The 26,467-nt window shown below is 34.6% G+C and overlaps 1 protein-coding gene across 1 annotated transcript; it reads left to right on the top strand.

The window, feature by feature from the left end:
- Nucleotides 1-10,274: 10,274 nt before the first annotated feature.
- On the top strand, nucleotides 10,275-24,092 carry LOC128234357 (pyruvate dehydrogenase (acetyl-transferring) kinase isozyme 2, mitochondrial-like). The gene is given in 12 exon segments (XM_052948555.1): nucleotides 10,275-10,278; nucleotides 10,923-11,008; nucleotides 11,010-11,065; nucleotides 12,289-12,357; nucleotides 13,862-13,925; nucleotides 15,736-15,859; nucleotides 16,268-16,354; nucleotides 16,606-16,683; nucleotides 18,205-18,281; nucleotides 20,770-20,868; nucleotides 21,388-21,618; nucleotides 22,152-24,092. Coding segments are annotated over 12 exon segments (1,212 nt in total). The 3' UTR covers nucleotides 22,389-24,092.
- Nucleotides 24,093-26,467: the final 2,375 nt, after the last annotated feature.

The following is a 26,467-nucleotide window of genomic DNA, read 5'->3' as shown; positions in this document are numbered from 1 at the left end:
ACATCATCAAGAAAAACATCCTGAGCAAGTTTTTGGCCCGAGGTCTGACCAAAACTGTCACTTTTGTTTTGGCTTAAAGGGATTCAAAAGAGTTCCTATCCAATTTTGTCTACTATATATGATCATTTTCATCAGGTTTTGCAAAAAAATTAATGACCCAACAGTTCTTAGGGTTTTGTAAGTAGTATATATTACATTGTTGTGTCAATTCCATTTGGTTAGCACTGCCTGATACTTCACTAGTCTTGGTCTGAGATTAAACTGTCTCACTAGTCTTGGCCTGTGAGTAAACTGTCTCAATGGTCATGGTCTCTATGGGAACAGGACTTGTATGAAAACAATTTATGACCCAACAGGTATTCATGTATAATATGTTGTTGGATCACTGATCTCCATTACAGCTTGTAGCTTTCTTAGCTCTAAAGGTAACCTTAAGGGGCATCTAGGCAACATTGTTGGTTAATTCGGAACCATATTAACTGTCCACTTTTGTTTTGGCTTAAAGGGACTCTTTTTGGGCCCCTAGCCAATTTTGTCTACTATATATCATCACTTTCACCAGGTTTTGCGAGAAAATTTATGACCCAACAATTCTAAGGGTTTTGCAAGTAATATATATAACATTGTTGGGTCAACTGTTTCCATCTGGTCAGCACTGCACTGCCTGCTGCCTCATTAGTCCAGGTCTAAGATTAAAATGTCCCACCAGTCCTGGTTTGAGAGTTAATTGTCTTACAAGCCTTGGTCTGAAGTTCAAACTACATTGTTTAGTGAACAGGGGTGCCAGGGGGCAAAGCCCCCGAAAGCTCCTGGGTTTAAATGGAAATCAAGACTCAAAATGCAATCTCCTGCTACCTTTTGAACTGTCAAGTGTTATGTATTCAGTTCACAGTTGGGACTTTTCAATCAAATGAATGAAATAACCATTTTGGTAGAAGCTGATAATGATTATCAGCTTCTGTTCGAACGTTTTCTCCATTCACACAAGACTATTCCAAAGTCTTAACACTTTACTCCTAGGCCTGCAACAATACAGGTACTTCTCGGTTCGGTTCAGTTTCGATTATTACCCTCTCGGTTATCGATTATTCGGTTCGGAAATAGGGAACACAAGATAATTATAGAAACACTTTAAAACAACTCATTTACTTGCCAATATTCATCTAATAAGACTAATATATACATCTGTCAACTGTATCAACTATCAAGTTATGCTGCAAGCCTTCTTGAAGAAGCCGAAATGCTTCCAAAGTGCCGATTTTAAAGCAGCCAGTGGATCGCACAATTCAGACATTTTTACCTAACAACGGTAGGCAGAATATTATCGGCAAGCTGATTGGTCCAAATAAGCGGTATAGTCTAATGGGCCGTCATGGCCGTAAATTGACGCACCGAACCGAAATTTTGCGGCGCCAAACCGAAAATCGAACCGAGAAAAAAGAATCGAAAATAACCGAACTTCGGTGAACCGTTGCAGTCCTATTTACTTCATACATTAATTTTAGATCATCACTTCATTTTCTATAAATTTGTATTGTTTACAAATTTATAGAAAATGAAGTTAAAAAAAAAGAGCACAAAATGAACTTGAAAAAAATGATGGTCTGAATACCTTTAAAAATATCATGGGAAATGGAGCATTTTGCTCTATAGGAGCACATACTCTAATTTCATTTAAATTTTCAACCACTTTAAGTTTCAAAGGTTTCAATAGGTGCACTGTGCTTGTGTGGAGGAAGGGTGAAGTCTGAGCATGCAAGAATAAGAGACCTGGTCCAAATTTCATAAACAATATCCGACTCAAGCTTATGTGAAAACTGTATTTGAGCTGAGAAAAAAACATAATTTGTTTTTGACACTTGCCCACTAATTCTTAATGTGTTTTAGAAACATATTGAGAATGAGTGGGCAAGTGTCCAAAACATTTTTTTTATTTTTTTTGGACACTTGCCCAAAATCCGGAATTCTGGAATTTTGTCACCCCTGAGTGAAACAAGCAGAGCAGACCCAGATCTTTAGGAGCTGCCTGATCTGGGTCTACTCTGTTTGCAAGGGCGTGAAAACACGTGATAAACAGGTAAATGGTTGAGAAAGGTGCTAATGAAATTTTCACATGATGTCACATCGTCACCTTAAGTCCACAAAAATGTTACTCCTTCAAAAATGCGAGGGCGTTAACATCTTTGTGGAATTATAAATGCGACAGCATGTTGTTATAAAATAGGCACAAGTGGCTAAAACTGCTTCTGGATAAGAGTGGGTGTATCCTTGAAATGTTCTCGAGATATTTTTATCCAGTTTTGAAATACTTTAAAATATGATTTAATAAAATGGAAAGCTTTCGTAACACTGACACGATACTACCAGGAAACACGCTGATTAAACCCGGAAGTGGTACTGTGGCCGTATCTGCGATGCCCATATATTAGACATTCCCCCTGTTCTAGGAATCCAAACATCCGGTTGCGATTCTAATAAGTGGTCAAACATAGGAATAGATTGAGAAATGGATATTTTAGAACATGCAATACACACCTTATCTTAAGCTCTGATTAATTATACACAATTGCTAGTCAGGACTCGTCAGGATTTGTCAGTGCTTTACAAACATCTTTCACAACCAGACAGCAGTGTTTGGAAAATTTAAACACATACACACTTGTTGACAGTTGTTAGATAATACTTAGTGACGACAAACTTGCTTTGCCTATGTGTTATTTTTGGTTGTCTTCGTCTGCTTTCGGATTATACACTGACGAGCAATGAAAACGCAACAAAGAATATATGCTTCAATATCTTTTGAATGCAAACATATACACATCTCTTAAGGTCGTCATTTCATCTAGCAAAGTGTTAAGATTTAATGCCTGCAGAAAAAGAATATTTAAACAAGGCATTGCCTGAGAGACGGGTGTGCAAGATGTGGTACCCAGAGCAACACAGTTACCACGCCTGTGTCAAGCTGACTGTAACTTCAATACGATGGCTACGGCGCAACACGACAATTTGCAAAGCCGATGACAACTTCCACCGTAGTCCCTAAGTCTTCTTGACACAGTTTCCAATGTTTTGGTTTACCACCGTGTCCTGACCAAGTCTTCTGTCGTCGATTGGGCTGCAAGGAATCGATTACGTTAACGTTGGTAGACATTCTGTCTTGACGGCGTTGCACGCTGTGTACCTTGTCATGGACAGTCTGAAACGGAGCCCGTGACGTTATACCGTTCAATTTGAAGACTGACTTTTCGATTGTTTTATCGTGTCATTGCCTATTTCTTAGAGATTTGCTATTTCAGGTGATTTTCATAAAGTAAATCAACGCACACGTGCAATAAAAGTAAAAACGAATTTTAAAAACGTCGCTAAGAAAGCGTGCGCGTCGCGGACGTTGAATACGCCAGAAGTCCGGCCGTAGTCAGTCATGGTTGATTTCAGAAAACAAAACCCATTTCAGGGAGTAGCATAGGTAACTAATATGAAATATGTCTTGGTCTGTTGTCTACGAAAATGCACGTTTTGTAGTTACACTCAAAAATACTTGTTGCATTTTCATTGCTCGTCAGTGTACCCACTCCCCTATTGTATGTTGATTGTTAACTCATATCAGAATGTCAACCAGCTTGGATCCGAATGGGACGTCCAATTACTCGGCGTCTCATTTGGATTCAAGTTGTATGCTTATGAAGTGATACGATGATGTACGGGAAAGAAATAAAAAAATAAACCATTATTTAGCATTTAAGAAACAGATTTTTAGGGAAGGAGCATTAAACTTCATAGAAAGTAATATTTAGAAAGTTTTCTTGCACTAGAATGCCTGATTTTTTTTCCTGGGATCTATACTGGCTGACATAGGAGTTATTCTATGAATTAAATTATTTTGAGTTACATGTTAATGTTCACATCTACCCAATAACTGATAGAGACACATTCTAACGCATCTAGAGAATGTAGAATGTGATATTTAAAAACACGATGAAACATGGAAACTTTGCTCCTAAGGAGCAAATTCTCCATTTTACATCATATTTTCAAAGCTATTCACAAGCAAAAAAAAAAAAAATGAATTATTTATAGAAAATGATGTCATCATCTATATAATAGTACATCAACTAAACGGTTAAGGTGTTATATTGCTACGTTAAGGTTTGTTGTTACTGTGTATGGAAAAAAATAAGTATAACATATACCAATAACGATAGCTTTTCCACTTTATTGTGATGTCCCAATATATTGCAATATTGGGTCAAAATATATAATATAATATACAAATATACACGAAACACGGTGCGTGTATATTTGGCGACCCAACAGTGAAATTGCGACCCAATAAATGTGTTTAGGAATACAGGTTGCAATCACGTATTTGACCCTGCAGATACATTTAAAACAAACAATTATGTTGGGTCCTTATATGTTGGGTCTTTGACCCAATATTGAGGTATGCCCCAATAAATACACCGTGGACCCAATAATTCGGGTGTAAATATAAACAGGGCCCCAATATTTTAGAGGTTTTAAAACTATATATATATATATATATATATATATATATATAGTTTACATGACTGAAGAACAATAGGAGATATTCACTTTACCTGGCTGGGATATAAACATTTGTAATGATGACAGAACTTTTGATAGGAAGCGAAGGAGCAACTAACATTTAAGCAATGAGGTTCATATTATTTTTTTTTAAACGACAAATATGAAAACAATGTTACATATTTAAACCTGGGAATGATTCAACAGACTTATTAGTTACGTAACGCTTCAAAGGGAAAAAGTGTTAATATCATAGAAAACAATTAGACTAAAATGTAGCATATATATGCAGCTGATGATATCTATCAATAATTTTGGGATATTCAGGTGGAATAAAAACTTATCAAGGTTTGTTCACTTTTGTTACTACAGTATTTGATAGTGAGGCATGTCGTCCGCTACAAGCAAGCTGCTAGGGATGTAAACACCAGCACGTGGTAATGTTTACATCAGAGAGTTCATAACCCCCAGAACAGCCACTCCCCCGGCAAATTCAAATTTTCAATCTGACAGTTGGATTTTTTTCTCAAAGTCATGTTTCTAGTAATGTTTCAAAAACAAATTAAGGATTTTTTATTTGTTTAACCTTCATTCTACATGCCTGCAAAGTTTCACGTCTCAACTTTTTGTAAGCATTGCATAGATTTGGAAAAAGTGTCCCTGATGTGTAACATGCATAAAATTATACAAAAGCTTGCCCCAGCGCCACCTGGAGGTTTATATAGTCCTGTTACCCCTTTAAATAATCCATTCTCTACTAGAGCAATGAAAATATCAAACATATCATATTAAAGTTAAATTGATACGGCAATGTTTTGTTCGAACTAGCAGAATGGTCGGAAAATACTTAAAGGGTATTATAAACTTATTCAGACCATTTGGTATGAACTTACTGTTTAGGTCAATGTATAAAGTCACCGGCAAATGATTTAGCATTAGTTTTGAAATAAGCTGCTGACCCAGTTTTCATACCATAACAAAACTGGTCAGTTTAAACCGCAAGCGGAAGCAGTGGTCCTGACTGGATCTCGGCGGAATTTTTTTGCAAATCTATTTTTAGAACGCAATATTTTGACTGTACGTTCAGTAATTTTCCCAGAGCTATGCGTTGCTATAAATACAAAGCCTGTGTCAGTCTATCGATTTAATTTTCGGATAGCCTCACGCTTGGTAGTTTTCCCATGACGTCACTTGTCTCACAATCGGTTTGGGATGGATGACACTGATATTAGATGTGAAACTATTTTATTTCTAAGTGACTGTCATCAGATGAACAATGCGGATAACCAGAGTAATTTGCCAGAAGGTTGCCACGTACGTGGAGAGGTATTCGAAGTACAACCCTTCTCCACTGTCGATGCAAACACTGCTCGATTTCGGTACGTGCGATTTCTTATGCGTTGTAAATAATTTCCCCTTAGGTGCCCGTCAAAGAAACAGCTGATTGAGATGTAAACGGCTTTCAAACTAAAATGCATTATTTTTTAGACAAAAGGTTGATAAAACACAATTTGCCTTGCGATTTTTTTTTCGATTTTCCTCAATATAAGGAATCATATCATTCTAAAAGTTCCCAGATCTGAGGGCCACCACAGGATTAATTAATCCAAGGTCGAAAAGTTGCACTTCCGGTAAAAACACAGGAACTGGAAAACAAATTTGTACTTTTCCGTTGTTGATTTAACATTTTATACACAGCAAAAATGTTTAAGCTTACAAATACAGGCAGAATTTCTTTTCAAATTGGCTTCAAAAATAGATGTAAAATTGTAATTCCGAAAATGTTTGATGTAAATAATCACCTGTCTCCAGTTTTGCTAATTGTACAGGAATGTTATTCAAATAAAACTGGACACAATGACAATCATATTATTAGTGATGATTTCTGCAAAAAAGGCATGTCACAAGCATTTTGTGATAGCTTCGATATGTATGGCAAATACAACCCATCAGCTTTGTCTCTGCAAAAATTATCTGAATTTGGTACGTTCTTTCAGATTTTATTGTTGTCTTCAAATAATTTGCCATTGAAGCAGTGAAAACAGGTAAAAACAAGTTAAACAATTGATGATACAGGTACAGAATCAGTGCAGGGTGACACTTGAAATCCACTCACAACACTTTTTTTTAACAAATATTGATTTATTGGTCACATTATTTAATACATGTATGCTTCAAGAAGGTTTAAATATAAATGAAATTGATAAAAAGAAAATGACACAGCCAGGTATTAAAACTTTTAGATAATTGGATGAAAATAAACTTGAACTCCAATTTTGGAGAAGACCTGAAATGAAATCCACTTAGTTCAACATCTAAGTCTTGGTTTACAATAATGAGAGGTAATGAAAAGGAATATATACACAGCGTTAACAACGCATGTTAATGTCTATTATTTTCCATGCCACTCCATTGACATGTGGGGCATCTAGCGCTATTTCACTGTTATTTGACATAAGACTGGGTAGACCTACATATACCAGGGTTTATAATGTTTGTAGAAGTTGTAAATATAATTTCAACAAATTTTGAACTAAAATATGTAAGTCATTGACTCCTTATTTCTTATGATATTTGAATATCATCATAAGTTCCAAGGATTCATTTATGAAATAATTTTACAGTGTGTAATTATACTGCATATTTAAATATATCATGCTTTTATTTATTTGATAAGATTTAATCTTATCAAATAAATAAAAGCATGGTATATTTAAATCTGATTTCTTGTATAGAAATGGCAATAACTACTGTACTGGGTAAAAGATGCTAGCACATGGTATTCCAATACTGGGTATGTGTACAATAAAAAAATGTTAATGATAAATGAGTTTGAATTGGATTTCACGTCTATTTCTGAATAATTTTTTTGTAAAGTTTTGTGAGTTCTTCATTTTTAGATCAATTTCCAAAAATAAATGAAACATAACCTCTTAATAAAGCATAATTCTTTTCTTTTTTTATTCCTACATGTGTACAAACATATATTTGTTAAAAATAAGTGGATTTCACGTGAAATCATTGTATCAACCCGCCCCCAGATTTAATGTGGCTACTTATACTTTGCATAATTCTTATTAATGTAATGCTTATTAAGTTATTATTAAGACAATCTACATTAGATTTTTGGTTGATCAAGTAATAGAAAATTTTAGGTAAAATCTTCATGGTTTATTAGAATGCGTGAAGATTAAGATCTTACCTTTTATGTTCTAAATGACTTGGATTATAACCTGTTTTAGCAGACCAAAATATGATTTTAAGTGTGTTAAATTGTTAAACTGCAAATTTATACGATTCTTCTTATAGAAGGTCAATGAGTGACTTCAGTTTCTTAAAACGTAGGTATTATCAAAGATTATGATCAAATTATTTCATATACAGCAGACAACGCGAAAACTTTTTCTTCTTCACAGGACATTGCGACAGGTAAACACCTTAAGTTTACCTGTCGCAACAAATTTTTACCTGTCGCAATGTTACAAACAGTATTCGGTTACATCAGCTTTAACCTTGATTTTAAGCCTCTTTTTTAAATAAGTTTTGTAAATCCCCATTATAACAGGTTTAGATCTTTTTGGTTAGACTTGTCTTACAGTTCTATAATAAATTACAAAAAAGCTAAATATCATGTAAAAAATCAATATTCGGATCTTATGTCATAATTTTTTTCTTCCCTTGCCTCCCAAAAAAACCCCCTCATATCTGGTTCGTCTACCCATGGAACAGCTAGATCTTACTCTTTTAATTCATCTTTAAATTAAAGATACAGCACGGTTATAAAATGTAACGAATTGTACTACAAGTCAAATTCATGCACAACATTTATGCAAAAACGAAAGTAGATTTCTTGTTATTGGCAAAGTTAAACAGAGCGGAAAGAAAGTCAGCTCGGTATATTAATCATCATATCTAAATTAAAACGATTGCCGGGAACCACTTCGCCGAAAATATATACATACGGAATTTTTGTAATTTCCGAACATTTCCGTAAAATAAAAGTATTAGAGTACGAGCTGAAATCGGAACCTTACGCGTTTTATCGGCTTTTACGGAAACATGTCGAAACGGGGTTTACAAATAGTGATACACGGATTAACACGCTGAATAATCATGATATAATAGTTAAAAATAACTCTGAACATTTATTTAGAAACTGAAAGTAAATTTTCCGAAAATTAAACGGTGCTGACTGTAATTTTTCACCGGACATTGTGACCGACCAAAACAAAAGTTTCGCCGGTCAAAATGGAAATATACCGGACATGTCCGACTGTCCGACGGGCATTCGCATTGTCTGATACAGATAGATCTCATTGAGGAGAATTTCAGTGTACAAAATTTATGACTCTTGGTGCGGTATTTTTTATTAATTGCCCTTGTTAATTTTCATCCTTATTTTATGTCTGGAGTATAACTCATACTTCATATTCAGATATATCTCATTTCGGAGAAGTGCAGTGCACAGGAACTATATTTCCGTGTGCAGTATTTTAACTTTTTCTGCACAAACGATACATCACAAATACCTGATTGATTACCAACAGGCACTTGATATATTTCTTCTAAAAATAAGGACAAATTGTGACTGTCAGTGATCTAATCTTGTCCAGAGATTTAAACCCGTACTGGTAATCATTGAAAAATGTGTCAACTCAAAACTGCATTTGGACAAAGATTTAAGTCTCATTAGTTGTAAAAATATTACCACAATTCCGATGGGTAAGGTTGGTGCTAATAAGATGTTTACTTGGCTTCCTTAAATAGTCAAAGCCAAATTGTAATTAAAATGATTTCATTGTCATAAAATGATAACAGGGATGTGTCAGTGTTGTTTTTACAAAAATCTTAGGAACCTCACAGAGCAAATTAATTTGTACCGTGGATTCAGCATACAGGAGTGAAGTAGCTCTAGGTTAACGCCAGTAATGGAGATTTCAAAATTAATGTGATTTGCTTCATGCCATTATAGTATGCTAATTGAACATGTTGTACCGGTTGATATGAAAAAATATAGGAAAAATGTTGGTTGCAAGTTGTACTCATTTTAATAAAATGCCTGTCTTGTTATGTTGAATTGTTCATTTTGATAATGAACCCCTTTAACTAAAGACAATAAGGACATTTCAGAATTTAATAAATGTACATTTTTTAGTATTCTAAGAAATCATTTAGATTTCTGGGACAATCATTTTCGTGGTTTCGTTGGTTTGGTCATCCACTGTTTCAAGATCTGAGCGAATTTTTTTTGTTAATTAAAAATGAAAATCCATGAATTTAAGTAACCACCAAAAATATCCTTTTTAGCAGAACCTTAAAGTTCATGACTATGAATACAGATGATTTCACAATAGCTCAGTTGGCTCTGACAGATATTAAATTATAGGGCATATAAAAAAACATCAATGTGTTCCGAGACTTCTTAAAAAATAGGTCAAGCTTACTAGAATTGTATGTGTATACATTTTATATTTAGCCCACAGCTGATAGCAAAGGTCAGTATATAGAATGATGTCACTGACCTTGTTACTGCTGGATTGCTGAATATTGTAATCAAACATTTTACCAGTATGTATTGGTAATACTAGACAAAGCCTGCTCTAGTTGGCGGCCTTGGTTTGTTGAACTGATGATGAAATCAGACATTAATCACAAGTTGTTTTGCCAGCCTTGTTTACTTGACTGAATTATTAATTGTCCTGTATATAAATGATAAACCATAAAGCAGAATGGGTAAATGTCAACATTGTTTTGATACATAATATTATAATTCCATAAATGTATTCATAGACATTTGTTGTTATTTGTCTTTTCATGTGAATACATGTACCAAATGACTGACTTACAATAATGACAGATTGCCAAATAATGATAGTTTCCTGTACACACACTTCAGTTTTTTCCTGAAAAAAAATGAGGAACTGATTCCATAGATGTGTTTAAAAAACAAGTGCCACAATTTTTTGCTTTGATCTTTTGTGTGTACTGGCTATTAAATAGCTTTTGAATTGGATGACCTCCATTTTGATTATAATCCTTTGCACAGGTGTTTTGTTACAGAAATGAATGTTTGAATATTTGGCTACATGTAGAGAGACTACATGTAGAACTTTTAAAACCAAAGTATATGAGATATTGCAAAATCTTTGGGGAGGGCGCCTAAGCCTTCTATTTTGCAAAGACAATAACATGTTAAATAGAGTTTGTGGAATAAAAATGTCAACAGGGGAAGATTTAAAGAATTGATAGAGATAAAGACATATATGTGCAGCCCCTTCAAATCCATCTGATATGGTATAAATATATAATTGCATAAGTTAAAAGTTACATTAGTTAGAAACATGGGACAGAATATCCTTACATTCACCTAATTCCAGGCTCGAAGACTGGTACAGAAGAGTCATCATTTGAGTTTCTACGAGATGAGCTGCTGGTGCGTCTAGCCAATATCATGAAGGAGTTTAAACCTGTTACCAGTCAGCTTCCAGCAGCGAGGCTCTGTCGCCATGGTGCGCAACTGGTCAGTATGTATAGAAGATGTTTAAAAAGGCTCTCATGAAGTGTCCTTGAAGGCAATGGCTTTTCCATTTTTCAACCAGGTTTTCAGCAAAAACCAGGTTATGAAAATTGGGAATTCGTTGGGCAGTTGGGCGGTCGTCAAACAGTGGAATCCACCCATTGTATTAAGCTAGAATTGTTAGATAGTAATGAAAGTTTGTGTGTAGGTAGATTTTGTGAAAAGCTTGCTCAGGATTGATTTTTAGGGTGGGGTCAGGTCAAGGTCAATGTTACTGAAAAAAGTAAAATGGTCAATCAAAATAAGAATTGAGGGATATTGATAAAAGTTGATGTGTAGGTAGCTTATGTGAAGAGCTAGCTTGGGATGGTGGGTGTCAAGGTCAAGGTCACTGTTACAAATAAAGGAAGATGGTTTCCGCCCAATAAAAAACAAATTGATGGATAGTATTGAAAGCTTGTGTGTAGGTAGCTTTTGTAAAGAGCTAGCTTGGGAGTGCCTTTGAGGGGTGTGACTTTACTGTGGGGTCAGGTCAAGGTCACTGTTACAGAAAAAAAGTAAAATGGTTTCCGCCCAACTAGTCAGAATTAATGGAAGCTAAACACATAAGATACTCAACTGGAGTAATTTTCAGTTACTTCACTTTTTTATAAAAGTAAAGATAAAGGCTGCTACTTGTCCTAGCCCATACAGGAAATTAGCTGGCTGTAATTTCTGATTGCCCATATTATAAACCTGGTTAGGTTGCAATGCAGCGCTTCTAGTTGTTTATTAACACACGCTGTGTGTTTTCAATCTTACTCTAAAGTGCATCATATGATTTGGATATAGATATCATTGGATAAAGCAAATAGGCTGTGGAATGATATTTCAAAAACAAATACGCCTGTTATATTTTCCTAAGTGCTATGGTACTTGAATGGTTTACAATTCTCCCAGTTATAAATAGAGCTTTAATACAGAGATAATGGTTGACTTGAATTAAATCCAACTAATTCGTTTTACTTCATATTATCACATTGTGTACAAAACATACTTTGCCTAGTTTTATTCCCAAATTAAATGGGGGCCATACAACCTGCAGTTCTGGCTTTTATAGTCATTAATTTTAATTCTGCGAGGCTGTGTTATGCAAGAGTTTATTATATTCCTGAATGTTGTTTGTTATTATCTATATACTATTGAGGCACAACAGAACTGTGCTCAACATGTTTGTTATTTTACAGGTATCAACAGAGTTTCATAGAAATAACAGAGTTTGAGAAACACAATCCTGACAGAGATATTCTAGAAAAGTAAGTAAACAGCAAATTACTTTCACATGACTTATTTACTTCATTTACAGGACATGTCTGGGATTTGTTTCGGGGCTGAAATGTGGCTCCATTCCCCCCCCCCCCCCCCCCCCCCCCCCGGATAAAAATAATTAAGCAAGTATTTTTTTTGCACTTGTTGATTTAAGTGCTCTGGATTGAAATGCAGTACTCATAACCCTATTATATTACATCTAGATTTAAGAACAAAAGTATGGAAATAACCTTAGCCTAAATACACAGCACCAAATTATTTATGGCCATCTGCAAACGGAACCTGTCTTATGTTGTGCCTGATGCATGTTGGCAATGTGATAACAAATCATGATACTTTACAGGTAAAACAGTATGGTATTTTAAAAACAACTATTACTCTGCTTCAATGCCAATATGATCATCAGGTTGATGCAATCTAAACTATAGTGATTTGGCATATAAAATGGCTCCATGTAGTCCTACAGAAGGAAACACACTTACCTGCACTATTTTATGGCTTGTCTACCAGACAAATGAAAATATTTTGGGTTTTACTGGATTTTCTTTTCATGTTTTTCAATGAATTCTGTACATGTCCATGAGAATTGCCTATGGTATAAGGTATTAATTATTACTACAAGCAAGCTGTTATGAGTATAATTATATTTACTGCATGGTCACTACAGAATGAAAACAATATAAGAAGTAGATGTATTGCCATATGACAATTTTGAAACAATTCATTTGAATTTCATGTAATTTCAAACTGAACAGGTTAATTGGAAAGACAAACACACATGTATACATGTTACGGTGCAGTGTGGAAAGACAAACACACATGTATACATGTTACGGTGCAGTGAAGTAAATGACATTGTACATTTGTAGTTTTAAACACACTGTGATCAGGTAACAAGAGCTGCTCATCGATGTGTTTTCATATTGTAGCACAGTTTCTTGTAACCCTTGGTTTTTCATGTTGTTTTTCAAAACAGAAGCATTGAGCACTCACACAAGTTTATTTCTTAAAATCATGGGCCTGTTAGTTGAATTTAACTTAAGTTAAAAATATCTTAGTGTCATATTTATATTATAATGCTTCATTCATGCTACAAATTAAAATTAAGCAAGTATAAAAAGTGAATATTAACTGAGAAAATAGAAAAAAAATCAATTTGTTGTCATTTGGGACCTGTATAGTATACAGATTTATGATTATTGAAGTTGCGACTTAAATCCTGTAATGAAACCGGTCTTGATTTATAGAGAACAGCCTTGTTTGAAGTTGTTCTCACTGGTTGTGTACTAGGGATAAAGATAAACCTGTCGACAGTTTAAAAAATGTAACATTGACATGTATATTGTATATATATGTATGGAAATGTCTGTCATGTGGAAAAGGGAAATGTACTGAATTGTCAGCTATTAGTATTGAATATTTATGTTTGGCCACTTTGCGAATTTGTTAAATATGGTTATGATAATATTATTGCCTTTTTGTATCTTTCAGATTTACAGAAACACTGAATAAAATTCGGTTGCGACATTCTAAAGTTGTTGAAACTATGGCTAAGGTATGCACACTATAATAGTACTTAAAATGAATTCTTTCTTTAAAAAAATTAAATGGATTTAATACTCGTATCTTTGGTAATACATGTTGATCACACATCGTATCAGAATACAGATTTAGGAAGCTCATTCATGAGACTTTTAATATAGTACCTTTCCTGATTAAGTATTTTTTATATATAATAATAAGTTAAGAACTATATAAAATGTAATTATACAATATATAAGTCAAGTGCATTAGATAAACGACCTGTATTTAGAAAAATATAAATTGGTGAACCAGTATTTGTGTTGATAACCTACATGGAGTTACTTTATCATATGTGCTCAGACAATGAATACTAGTAGTAGCCTTCAAATATTACAAATATAGAGCATATCTTGCCCCTTTTTATGCCCCCGAAGGTGGGCATATTAAAATCGCACCGTCCGTCCGTCCGTCATTCCGTCTGTCCGTGTGTCAATAACTCGTTTCCGGGCTGTAACTTTCCCTTGTATATGGACAGATTTTAAAATAACTTGCCACATGTGTTCCACATACCAAGACGACGTGTCGCGTGCAAGACCCGTGCCCCTACCTCAAAGGTCAAGGTCACACTTAGTGTTTATTCACAATGGATTCCTGCATATAGGACATAGAGTATAGGTTGTCGTGTCCGGGCTGTAACTTTCCCATGTATGGACAGATTTTAAAATAACTTGCCACATGTGTTCCACATACCAAAACAACGTGTCGCGTGAACGACCCGTGTCCCTACCTCAAAGGTCAAGGTCACACTTAGTGTTTATTCACAATGGAGTGCTGCATATAAGGACATAGAGTATAGGTTGTCGTGTCCGGGCTGTAACTTTCCCTTGTATGGACAGATTTTAAAATAACTTGCCACATGTGTTCAACATACCAAGATGACGTGTCGCGTGCAAGACCCGTGTCCCTACCTCTTAAGGTCAAGGTCACACTTAGGTGTTTATTCACAACAGAGTGCTGCATATAAGGACATAGAGTATAGGTTGTTGTGTCCATGCTGTAACTTTCCCTTGTATGGACAGATTTTAAAATAACTTACCACATGTGTTCCACATACCAAGACGACGTGTAGCATGACAGACCCGTGTCCCTATCTCAAAGGTCAAGGTCACACTTGGGTGTTTATTCACAATGGAATGCTGCATATATAAGGACATAACAGTGTCGGTCAACTATGGGTGGTATTTTTTATGTTTAGAGGCAATTTAAAATAACTTGCCATATGTATTTGACATGTAAAGGTGAGATCAACTTTTCATGTATTGACCTTGTTCATAGGTCAATGTCACAATCGGGGGCATTCGTCACATACTGTGACAGCTCTTGTTTGATATCAGTCAGACAGTGAAACAGTTGTCAGGTCAAGATTATGCTGGGACAGCTTTGTACTGCACTTCAGACAAATTGCGTACTCCAAATGTTCACTTTGCTTCTTGTTGAAAAATTACATAATTGTATGTTACCATTATACCCCACTCTCCGCCCTTCTCCCACACCATTTCTCATACAAGCAGTAAATCATTAAGATGTTCCGGTAATAATTTAAAGCTGTCTAAAGAGATTCTGGCTTTAAGCCCCATTACTTTCTAGAGGCCTCAAAACATAGAAACAAACACTGAGACACATACCCATGCATAATTAATTCTTGACAATCAAGCTAAATGAATCAGTAGACTACATTCAGATAGTAAACAGTTATTATGTTAGAAACATGTTAGACAAGTGAGATATTATCATTTTGAAATATACGTGACAATAACTCGCATTGCTTAATTATTATTCAGGGTGTTATGGAGATGAGAGATGCGTTTGAAGGGGAATCAAGAAACTATGATCAGCAGATCACATACTTCCTTGATCGATTCTACACCAACAGAATTGGAATCCGTGTTCTGCTTAATCAACATTGTAAGTGTATTTGATGTGGGCGTCTATTACTATATCTGATGATGTTTAATTAGTTATATCCTGCCTTTTCTTTTAAGTTGATCATTGGAATGTGAGTCATGTGCTTTAAAGTATCTGGCAGTTGTTTGTTTATACTTGCCAAGGAAATGCACATTGTAGCTAGGATAACAGATGAACAATACACCTCGTGAGCAAGGAAATTTAGTGATGCCTGCATAGCATACACCATGGCTCCTATTGTCTGGTTAATATTGCTCTTACAGTATATGAACTGCTAATTGTAAACAGATGAAATAAAATAATCTTAAAAATGGGTGTTAATAATAGATTAACATGCCGAATTGTGAGCTACTAGGGTTGATCAGTTGACCGTTTATGATAACATTATGATTGTTTTCGTTTATTTAGTGTTGTTATATGGTGGGGAGCTAGCGCATCACCCCCAACATATAGGCTGCATCAATCCCAGCTGCGACGTGGAAGAAGTCATCCGAGGTACGCATGCTGAATCTTAACCTTTAAAATAAATGCTAAGATTTTAGAAAGGGAGATAATTTGCAAGTGTTGCAAAAGTATAAAGTGTTAAGACGATAAGCAAAGATGCTCTTAAAACTATAACGTTTAAGGTAGTAATATTAATATTTGTTATCCCATATTCCTATGTGATTGTCATCTAATTTAATGATATAAATAAAGCCGCTCAATATACAAATCAAGTGCGTGATCTTACCTTGTTTCTATTTCAGATGCCTATGACAACGCGAGGTTTCTCTGTGAGCATTATTACATGTGTTCACCTGATCTCATCATAGAATCTTATAATCGTAAGTCACAAACATTGTACGTTTATAATCGTAAGTCACATACATTGTACGTGTATAATCGTAAGTCACATACATAGTACCTGTATAATCGTAAGTCACAAACATTGTACGTGTATAATCGTAAGTCACATACATTGTACGTGTATAATCGTAAGTCACATACATTGTACGTGTATAATCGTAAGTCACATACATTGTACGTGTATAATCGTAAGTCACATACATTGTACGTGTAAAATCGTAAGTCACATACATTGTACGTGTATAATAGTAAGTCACATACATTGTACGTGTATAATCGTAAGTCACATACATTGTACGTGTATAATCGTAAGTCACATACATTGTACGTGTATAATCGTAAGTCACAAACATTGTACGTGTATAATCGTAAGTCACATACATTGTACGTGTATAATCTTAAGTCACATACATTGTACGTTTTTAATCATAAGTCACATACATTGTACGTGTATAATCGTAAGTCACATACATTGTACGAGTTTAATAGTAAGTCACATACATTGTACGAGTTCAATAGTAAGTCACATACATTGTACGTGTATAATCATAAGTCACATACATTGTACGTGTATAATCGTAAGTCACATACATTGTACGAGTTTAATAGTAAGTCACATTCATTGTACGTGTATAACCGTAAGTCACATACATTGTACGTGTATAACCGTAAGTCACATACATTGTACGTGTATAACCGTAAGTCACATACATTGTACGTGTATAACTGTAAGTCACATACATTGTACATGTACAATCTTTAGTCACATACACTGTACATGTACAATCTTTAGTCACATACATTGTACATGTACAATCTTTAGTCACATACATTGTAAAAGTTTAATAGTAAGTCACATACATTGTACAAGTTTAATAGTAAGTCACATACATTGTACATGTATAACTGTAAGTCACATACATTGTACATGTTTAATAGTAAGTCACATACACTGTACATGTACAATCTTTAGTCACATACACTGTACATGTACAATCTTTAGTCACATACATTGTACATGTACAATCTTTAGTCACATACACTGTACATGTACAATCTTTAGTCACATACACTGTACATGTACAATCTTTAGTCACATACATTGTACATGTACAATCTTTAGTCACATACACTGTACATGTACAATCTTTAGTCACATACACTGTACATGTACAATCTTTAGTCACATACACTGTACATGTACAATCTTTAGTCACATACATTGTACGTGTATAATCTCAAGTCACAAACAATGTATTTGTATGTGTTTAGCTAGTTTGTATTTAATATAGCAATTATGAGTTTTTATCATAATAAATCTCTTTAAAATTAGTTGGTATATGTTTTATGATAGCAAAAAAGTGGTAGAATTATGTGGTATTTGGAATATGAAAATGGGACATTACCGGGTATATTAAGGTAATTAGTTTAAGTAACAGTAACATAAGTACAAGTCATACATATTTTTACAGATAACATATATAATTCCAATGTTTCAGCCTATGAGAAAGCAGACAGTATACGAATAGAGTACGTTCCATCTCATCTGTACCACATGCTGTTTGAGCTGTCTAAGGTAAGTGCACATAAACCTTGGAAAATTGTGCTAAATTTTAACATTATGTTTTTGGTAGCAACTTATTTGTTGGCAGAATAAATATCTTTCTGGCATGTCCATATTGAACAGAATGGTCATTTAGTGTAATAAATGTACAAGTGCTGTTTGGTTTCTGGAAAGCCTTATGAATTTATTTGGGATAGTAGAAGAGCAATTCAAATAGTTTGGTTCACCATTGTCTCTTTAAACAAGAGGTTTTAATGGTTGCTGTTATTTTGTATCTGAATTGGTTTGGAATATTTAAAAGAGAACAAATCAAATACAATGTCAACATACTTTTTTTGCATGCAAGCACACATAGGTTAATATCTCAGCAACTACTTGAGGTATTGCATTGAGACTTTATACAATGGTACTCAACCATCCAACCTACTTAATGAACCAAGTAAGATAACTCTTAGTTGCATTTAATGCAAAAAATAGGTCTTCATTATTCAACTTAGAAATTCTGGTTAAGGTTTTGCGTGCAAGCACACATCAGTTAATATCTCAGCAACTACTTCAGGTATTGCATTGAGACTTGATACAATGGTACTCAACCATTCAGCCTACTTAATTAACCTAGTTAGATAACTCTTGTTTGCATTTTATGCAAATAATAGGCCTTTATTATTCGACTTAGAAATTCTGGTTAAGGTTTTGCGTGCAAGCACAACTAGGTTAATATCTCAGCAACTACTTGAGGTATTGCATTGATACTTGATACAATGGTACTCAACCACCCAACCTACTTAATTAACCTAGTTAGATAACTCTTGTTTGCATTTAATGCAAATAATTGCCCTTTATTAGCGACTTAGAAATTCTGGTAAAGGTTTTGCGCGCAAGCACACATAGGTTTATATCTCAGCAACAACTTGAGGTATTGCATTGAGACTTTATACAATGGTACTCAACCATCCAACCTACTTAATTAACCTAGTTAGATATCTCTAGTTTGCATTTAATGCAAATAATGGCCGTTTTTTATATTCAAACATAGATATTCTGGTTAAGGTTTTGCATGTAACCACTTTTAAGTCAATACCTCAGTGAATACATCATGTATGGCATTGAAACTTTACACACAGGCTCCCAACCATTTAACCTTCTTCTTTAATCGAGTAAGATGAATCTATCTTTCATATTATATAATTTTTGCCCCCTTATTATGAGACTTAGAAATTCTGGTTAAGCTCTTGCATGTTAGCACACATAGGATAATATCTCAGCAACTACTTGATGTATTGCATTGAGACTTTATACAATGGTATTCAACCAAGTTAGATAACTGTATTTTGCATATAATGACCCTTTATTATTAGATTTAAAAATTCTGGTTAAAATTTTCCATGTAACCACATTTATGTTAATATCTCACCACATCATGTATTGCATTGAAATCTAATCTAACAGTGATCCATGCATGTTTCGCCAAAACTTTTCAATCCTTTCACTGAAAAGCGGGGAATAGTTGAGCGCGCTGTCTCTGTGACGGCTCTTGTTTATATTGCTCCAGTATGTTGTCCGCTCAATTACTTATAAGGCCTTTTTCAAATCATCACCAAATTTGATCAGAATGTGTATGGGCAGAATATCTTGGTCAGGTTTGATAACCAGCCAAGTCACTCAAGAGTTATGACCCTTGAATTGGCAAAAACTGTCTTTACAATGTCAGAATTCTAAATTTGGCTTGACATACAATCACTTATCACCAAACTTGGGTGTCCTTAAATTTGGATGGGCTTATTTTGTGCTAGTTGGAGGTCTTGTCATGTAATGGAAACACAAACCACTAAACGTAAATATTGATTAGTTCTAAATTGCTATTACTAGTCTGAAAAAGATAAAAACCAGTCAATAGAAAATGCCTGAAAATCAATTTACCGCTCTTAGATTCTTTACGTATTGTTAATTCAACTTCGGCTAACTGCCTTGAATTATTCACAGAAAATTAAGTCTATTGACACTCAAGGACTGAATAAATAACTATTTTCTTCATTTGTTCATTCTTTCTGAATGTGGACTTGTTTATATTTCCTTGTTTTGAAGTTATTGATTTTGACCAGGAGATAAATCATCAGCAAGAAGAATTTGTCACAAAATTTATTCTTATAATAAGGCAGCATTTTTTAATCCAACATTGGAGCTGTTTCTCTAGACAGAAATAAGTTCTAAGAGTCGGCAATAGAATATGAAGAATATGGATTAAAGAGTGTGGCCCCCAGTGCATGATAATCATAATGTTCATGTAGAGAGAACATGTATTTCATGTGTATATCATATTTAATTCTGGCCTTACAAATCATGTTTTAATGTGTATGTACATGCAAGCCATATAGGAAAACACTACATGAATAGAGAACTTATTATTTATTCTTATTTCTGAGTAACATTGGAGTTCTATCATATTTGAAAATAAAGGAAGGTAGTTGTAAAGGTTATTGCATGTTATGTCATTTTTCAGAACGCCATGAGGGCAGTGGTAGAGCGACATGAAAATAAGCCGGAAATTCCGCCCATTAAGATAGCAGTGTGTAAGGGCAAGGAAGATCTTGCCATCAAGGTTGGTACTTCTTTTTGTCTGTTTTATGACCTTTTCAGTCTATATAATTATTCTGGATAAACATTTCTGGGGAATTTGTTGAGAAGATGAAGAAACAAGAAGCAGATTTATTTTTACATTGAAGAAAGTTGACCCTCTAATGCATCTGTTTGTAGTGTCTGTTTGACTGTTTCCAAGGCAAAAGATAAAGACACTTGGGGATTTGTAACATTCTATTGAAATAGTTAATTGACAGCTTTCTGTGGTTGTCTGTGAATATATAAAACAGTTGATACAGTTTTCCCATGAGTTAATGACATGACCCTAGTATCAATGGATGTGACGCCAAACTACTCTGATATAAAAAGTCATATGTGGTAGACCAATGGAGAATTTACTAAAAATACGATAAGTCTGAAAAAAGAAATACAAATGGATTTGGATTCAACATATTCATTTGTAAAAACAGTAGTTAATTATAAAGGGTGGTCGTAATCATCCTCGAGCGCCATTGCCAATCATCCATATCTTCCATTGTAGATATCTGACCAGGGAGGTGGTATATCATATGGGAAGGTGGAACAACTGTTTGGGTACATGTTTACGACAGCCCCACAGCCCCAGCCCTCCCACATGATGGAGGGCTCAGCCCCCCTTGCCGGCTATGGGTATGGACTCCCCCTATCCCGCTTGTATGCCCGATACTTTCAGGGCGACCTGGTACTTTACTCTATGGAGGGCTATGGAATGGACGCCATCATCTACTTGAAGGTAATCTACAAACTATCATGGCATGAGTAGAATCTAACAGTCACCAAATACAAGGAACTGTTTTGTGTTTTGAGTTACATCAATATACTGGAGACCAAAATTTCAAATGAACTATCATATTTACTCTAAAGAACATGTGTCCAAAATGCTGAGCATTCATGTTAAGAGCAAGCAAATTTTAAAACTTTTATCGAATAAGTTTGCTAGTAAATTTTAGAGGATCAGTTAAGCCTAAAACACCTGTTAAATGCCCATATGGGGCCAAGCTCTGCCCCTGGGACAGCTGACACTTGGAATGAAGGACATTTGAAAAACAGCATCTAGAATTTGAGGTGTATGGCATTTGAAACCATTACTAAACAACAGTTTCAGATGTAATTTTCCCCAAAAAAACAACTTGTTAATGTTTAACAACTTGCAACTAGCAAAATGGACATTGCAAATTAAAACAATCAACTGTAATATCCTGTACTATGAAGTATGAAAGTTTTGTAAAAAATGTACATGTATGAATTAAAAAAAATTTGATACAGGTGAAAGATGCCATGGAGTGTTTGCCAATTTACAACAAGACAGCATCAAAAATGTATGAAACAGATACGTCAGCCCCTGACTGGAGTTCCCCATCTCCATGGACACAGGCACGGGGGTACAGTACGATAGGAGGCGGGAATGTTTCACGGGGCTACAGCACATTAACGGACGGGCAGGGAGCTCGGCGGACTGTTTGTACATGGACACGGCAGCCTAGGCTGTTGGACTGTCATTGAAATGGGATACATGTAGAAGAGTGTTAGCCCTTGTGTTGAATGTGATACGCTATTTTAAGATAAAGATATCAATGTTTTAAGTGAGTGACATTCGTTAAGTATAATTTTCTCATTGGTTTTTCTATCTTGAACATACTTGTAGAAGTCGAAACATAGTTATAGTTATCACAGTTATTCTGTAAAATGTTTTTTACCTGTGCCATTACATAATATAAAAGATGAAAATGTGTGAAAGGAATGCTTCATCTATGAGCAAGATGCCTGTATAAATCTGGAATGAAATCCAATATAACTTAAAGAATAACTTCAGTCAGATTTTGCTTAAGAAGGAATTATGATTCAATACTAAGATCAATGACTAAGGTGTATTAGAGGTGTTCTCTTGTCAATTTCATTTTGTCTCAAAAGTATACATCATTAATCATAATGGTATGTTTTGAAGCACTGTGACTTGTTATTGCATTTCATGGCATTTGAATGTTTTCCTTTGTGATAAAAGTTCCTGAAACATTATAAATTGTATGCATTTTGTACACAGTACATTTCTGGTATACTTTCCTGTGGCAATAGCAGCATATATGTTAGTTAAATCTCTTGCATTATAACATGTGTGTTCTCATTTCAATATTCATGGTAGGGCAGTTTGTTTAAAACAAGTCCCATGTTTTTATTGTATTGCTTCATACTGATTATATAATTTACAATTTGCTCATTAGCCGTGTACATATTTCATTTGTGTATTACGCATTTATGTGTTTAGTTGTTAACCTAATCGATATTATAACTTCTCCTGAGTGTCTGCACAATTAAAGGAGCCATCTTTTCATTGTACATAGTGTACGATCATTTTATCAAATCAATATTTCCGAGAAGTTGTAACATCTATTTATGAAAGCATATGTCTTTATAAGTTTTTTAAAGTGGCTCTCATATTTGAAATCAATACGTACACATGTACAAGAAGCATCAATTTTGACTGATGAACCTTCAGCTACTTACTAAATAATACATTTTATGGAACAAATTAATTACTGATTACAAGATTGTAACTGTGTTTATAAAAGCTGAAACGCACAAATATTAAATGACTGGTGGGTCCTAAGAGATTAACAGTGATCAACTATTGTCTCATAAAGTGTTTTCTGCACTGTATCCTTCACAAGAACCAATGTTTTCAATATTTATTCATCCTTTTCCATAAATTTAAAAATCCTATTAATTGTGGTACATCTTGTTTGGTTGTAAGAGTGCATCTTAAAGGTCAAGTATGTTTAATTTACAGGCTGAAAAGCAAGCTTTTTTATTATTCAATATTAAATTTTTTAGAGAGATAATTTTTTTATTAAATGAAGTAAAATTCACAAAATGGGTTCAAAAATGGTAGTTCTTCTTCTGGCAGTTATATTCTGTTGTTTTCCAGTTATAAAATGTTGACCTATCTTGTCATGTTATATAATAAGGTTGAAAATCTTTCTTTTTTAATGAAACTGTTTACGAACAAAGGCTACAACTATGTAAGGAACCAGATAATCAATGAACAAATCCATCTTCAAGGTACTTTTGTGCAAAGTCAAGAAATCGTAAAAGTTTTTAATTGTTAAGATGGTGATAAAATGGTGTCAATGTGCAGTCTCTACTAATGACGTTATAGCTAGTCACTTGCAGAGTTGTGTGATATATGATGAATTAAAGTTGTTATCTCTACTGTTGTTTGTTTTGCTTGATTACCTAAGGATAGAGATGTTACAGTAATCGGTTTCTCCATGTATGTGAAGCTTCATCAATTTGGTAAACATAAACAAGAGCTGTAAACATAAACAAGAGCTGTCACAGTATGTGAGGAATGCCCCTGAATGTGACATTGACCTATGAACAAGGTCAGTACATGAAAAGTTGATCTTGCCTTTACATGTCAAATACATTTGGCAAGTTATTTTAAATTGCCTCTGAACATAAAAAATACCACCTATATTTGACACCCTTCACTCTTTAATATGTCCTTATATTCAGCATTCCATTGTGAATAAACACTAAGTGTATCTTTCATCTAAGAGGTAGGGACATGGGCCTTGCACACGACACATCATCTTTGTATGTCGAACACGTGTGAAAAGTTATTTCAAAATCTGTCCATACAAATAAGTTACAGCCCGGACACGACAACTTATACTCTACATCCTTAAATGCAGCATTCCATTGTGAATAAACACCTAAGTCTGACCTTGACCTTAGAGGTAAGGACATGGGTCTTGCATGCGACACGTCGTCTTGGTATGTCAAACACATGGGACAAGTTGTTTTAAAATCTGTTCATACAAGAGCACCAGCAACCTTAACTCCCTTTGAATGTTAATAATGCCCATAATTATTAAAGTGCTATAGTTCTATGGACTGGCTAAGCACCAGCAATCTTAACTCTCTTTAAATGTTATAATGCCCACAATTATTCAAGTGCTATAGTTCAAAGGCTCATAAGTTTCATGAGATTAGTCTATGGAGACATCACCAACTCTGTTAAAGGACATTGTCACGTCAGGATGACAACTTTGAACAATCAGTAAATTTATCATGAAACTTGATTGTTTTACCTAAAATTAACATTTTGTCATAAACAACAGTGGACTCATTGATCAACCCGCATATATACTCAGCCAAATTTGAAATATACCATATTAATATTTCAATTATTTCTATAAAAAAAGTAAATATTCTTAAAAATTTATTAAAATTTCGTGGTTATAGTTCGTAAATGTAAATCATGGGGATTTGTTAAATTCGTTGAAGCATTTAAGTAAATGACCAAGCTTTAGATTTTCACGTGCCGCACAGGTTACAATGTACATTGTACATGTTGAGTTTACGTGAATATTGATTTGTGTTGGTTGAAGGCTTGAAGTACAGTTGAAGAAAAACACATTGTCTGGTTTCTTTTGAACAAGTATGCCACGTTTGTCTACTGATGAACGTAATCGGGCTATTGGTATGCTACAGGCAGGTGTACGTCATGGTGATGTCGCTGCATGTTTTGGCGTGTCGTGTGTGACGATATCTATCTCGTCTGGCAGGTCGTTATTGAACACTTGGCACAGTTAATGATGGCCATAGATCTGGCAGGCCGCAAGCGACCCCTTTGCAATACCGCTATATGAGGACGTCACATCTACGTAACAGATTTTTTGAAAAGCCGTGTTCGAAGGCGTAATCCTCTAGATGCTAATGAGCTTACACATTTTGTGCTCAAAGAGTGGGCAGCGATACCACAAGATATGATTAAAACCCTGATTTGCTCAATGCGACAGCGCTGTATTGCAGTTAGAGACGCACATGGTGGACAAACCAGATACTGATTACTTGTGAATTAAGTTTTTGCAAGATCGTTGTAACAGCAGCAAATAATCTGCAAGTATTGATAGTTTTCTACTAATGTTAAGAAGCTTTATCTAAATGGTTGTTCAACATTAAATTAAAAAAATATTTGTCATAGAGAGAAGAAATAAAGTGTAAAATGTTCTAGGTATTGTTTCTTTTTTGACTGAATGTATATGTTGAATCTAAGGTTTGACTGCTATTTCATTTATTGTAAAAACCATTGCTCTACAAGGCTGGGAAGTTTGATTGAATTTACATAATAGTTCAAAAACTATGGATGAGACAGAAAGTATGAAATCCAAATTGTGCATTATTTGAGGTGAGAGCACAGGATGTAAGTGAATTATTATTCATTTAAAAAGCAATGGCTATGACACAAAGTGCATTAATAATATTGTACATCATTGACCTTCAAGATGAAGGCATGAACTGTATGTTGCTCTTCAAATCTGTGAAGTTAATTGGAAATCAGATAGAAATTGAACCAGTTACAGCTGAGGCACAATTGAAATGGGTGGCAAACAGATACTGCAACTACTATATGCCTCCCATTTTAGGCACACAGTAGTACACTGTGAAGTAACATGTGAAAGGACTAGGCATCAGATGGTCACAAAATACAGGATTTCCTCAAAACAAGTCTAGAATTCTCATTACAAACTAGTGTATTACATGATTAAAAGAATATTTCTTCGCTGTCTCAGCTGAGT

This window comes from Mya arenaria, chromosome 5 (assembly GCF_026914265.1).
Source record: "Mya arenaria isolate MELC-2E11 chromosome 5, ASM2691426v1".
Classification (NCBI taxonomy): domain Eukaryota; kingdom Metazoa; phylum Mollusca; class Bivalvia; order Myida; family Myidae; genus Mya; species Mya arenaria.
Note: the sequence above shows the minus strand (reverse complement) of the source record. Positions and strands in the feature narration are given on the sequence as shown.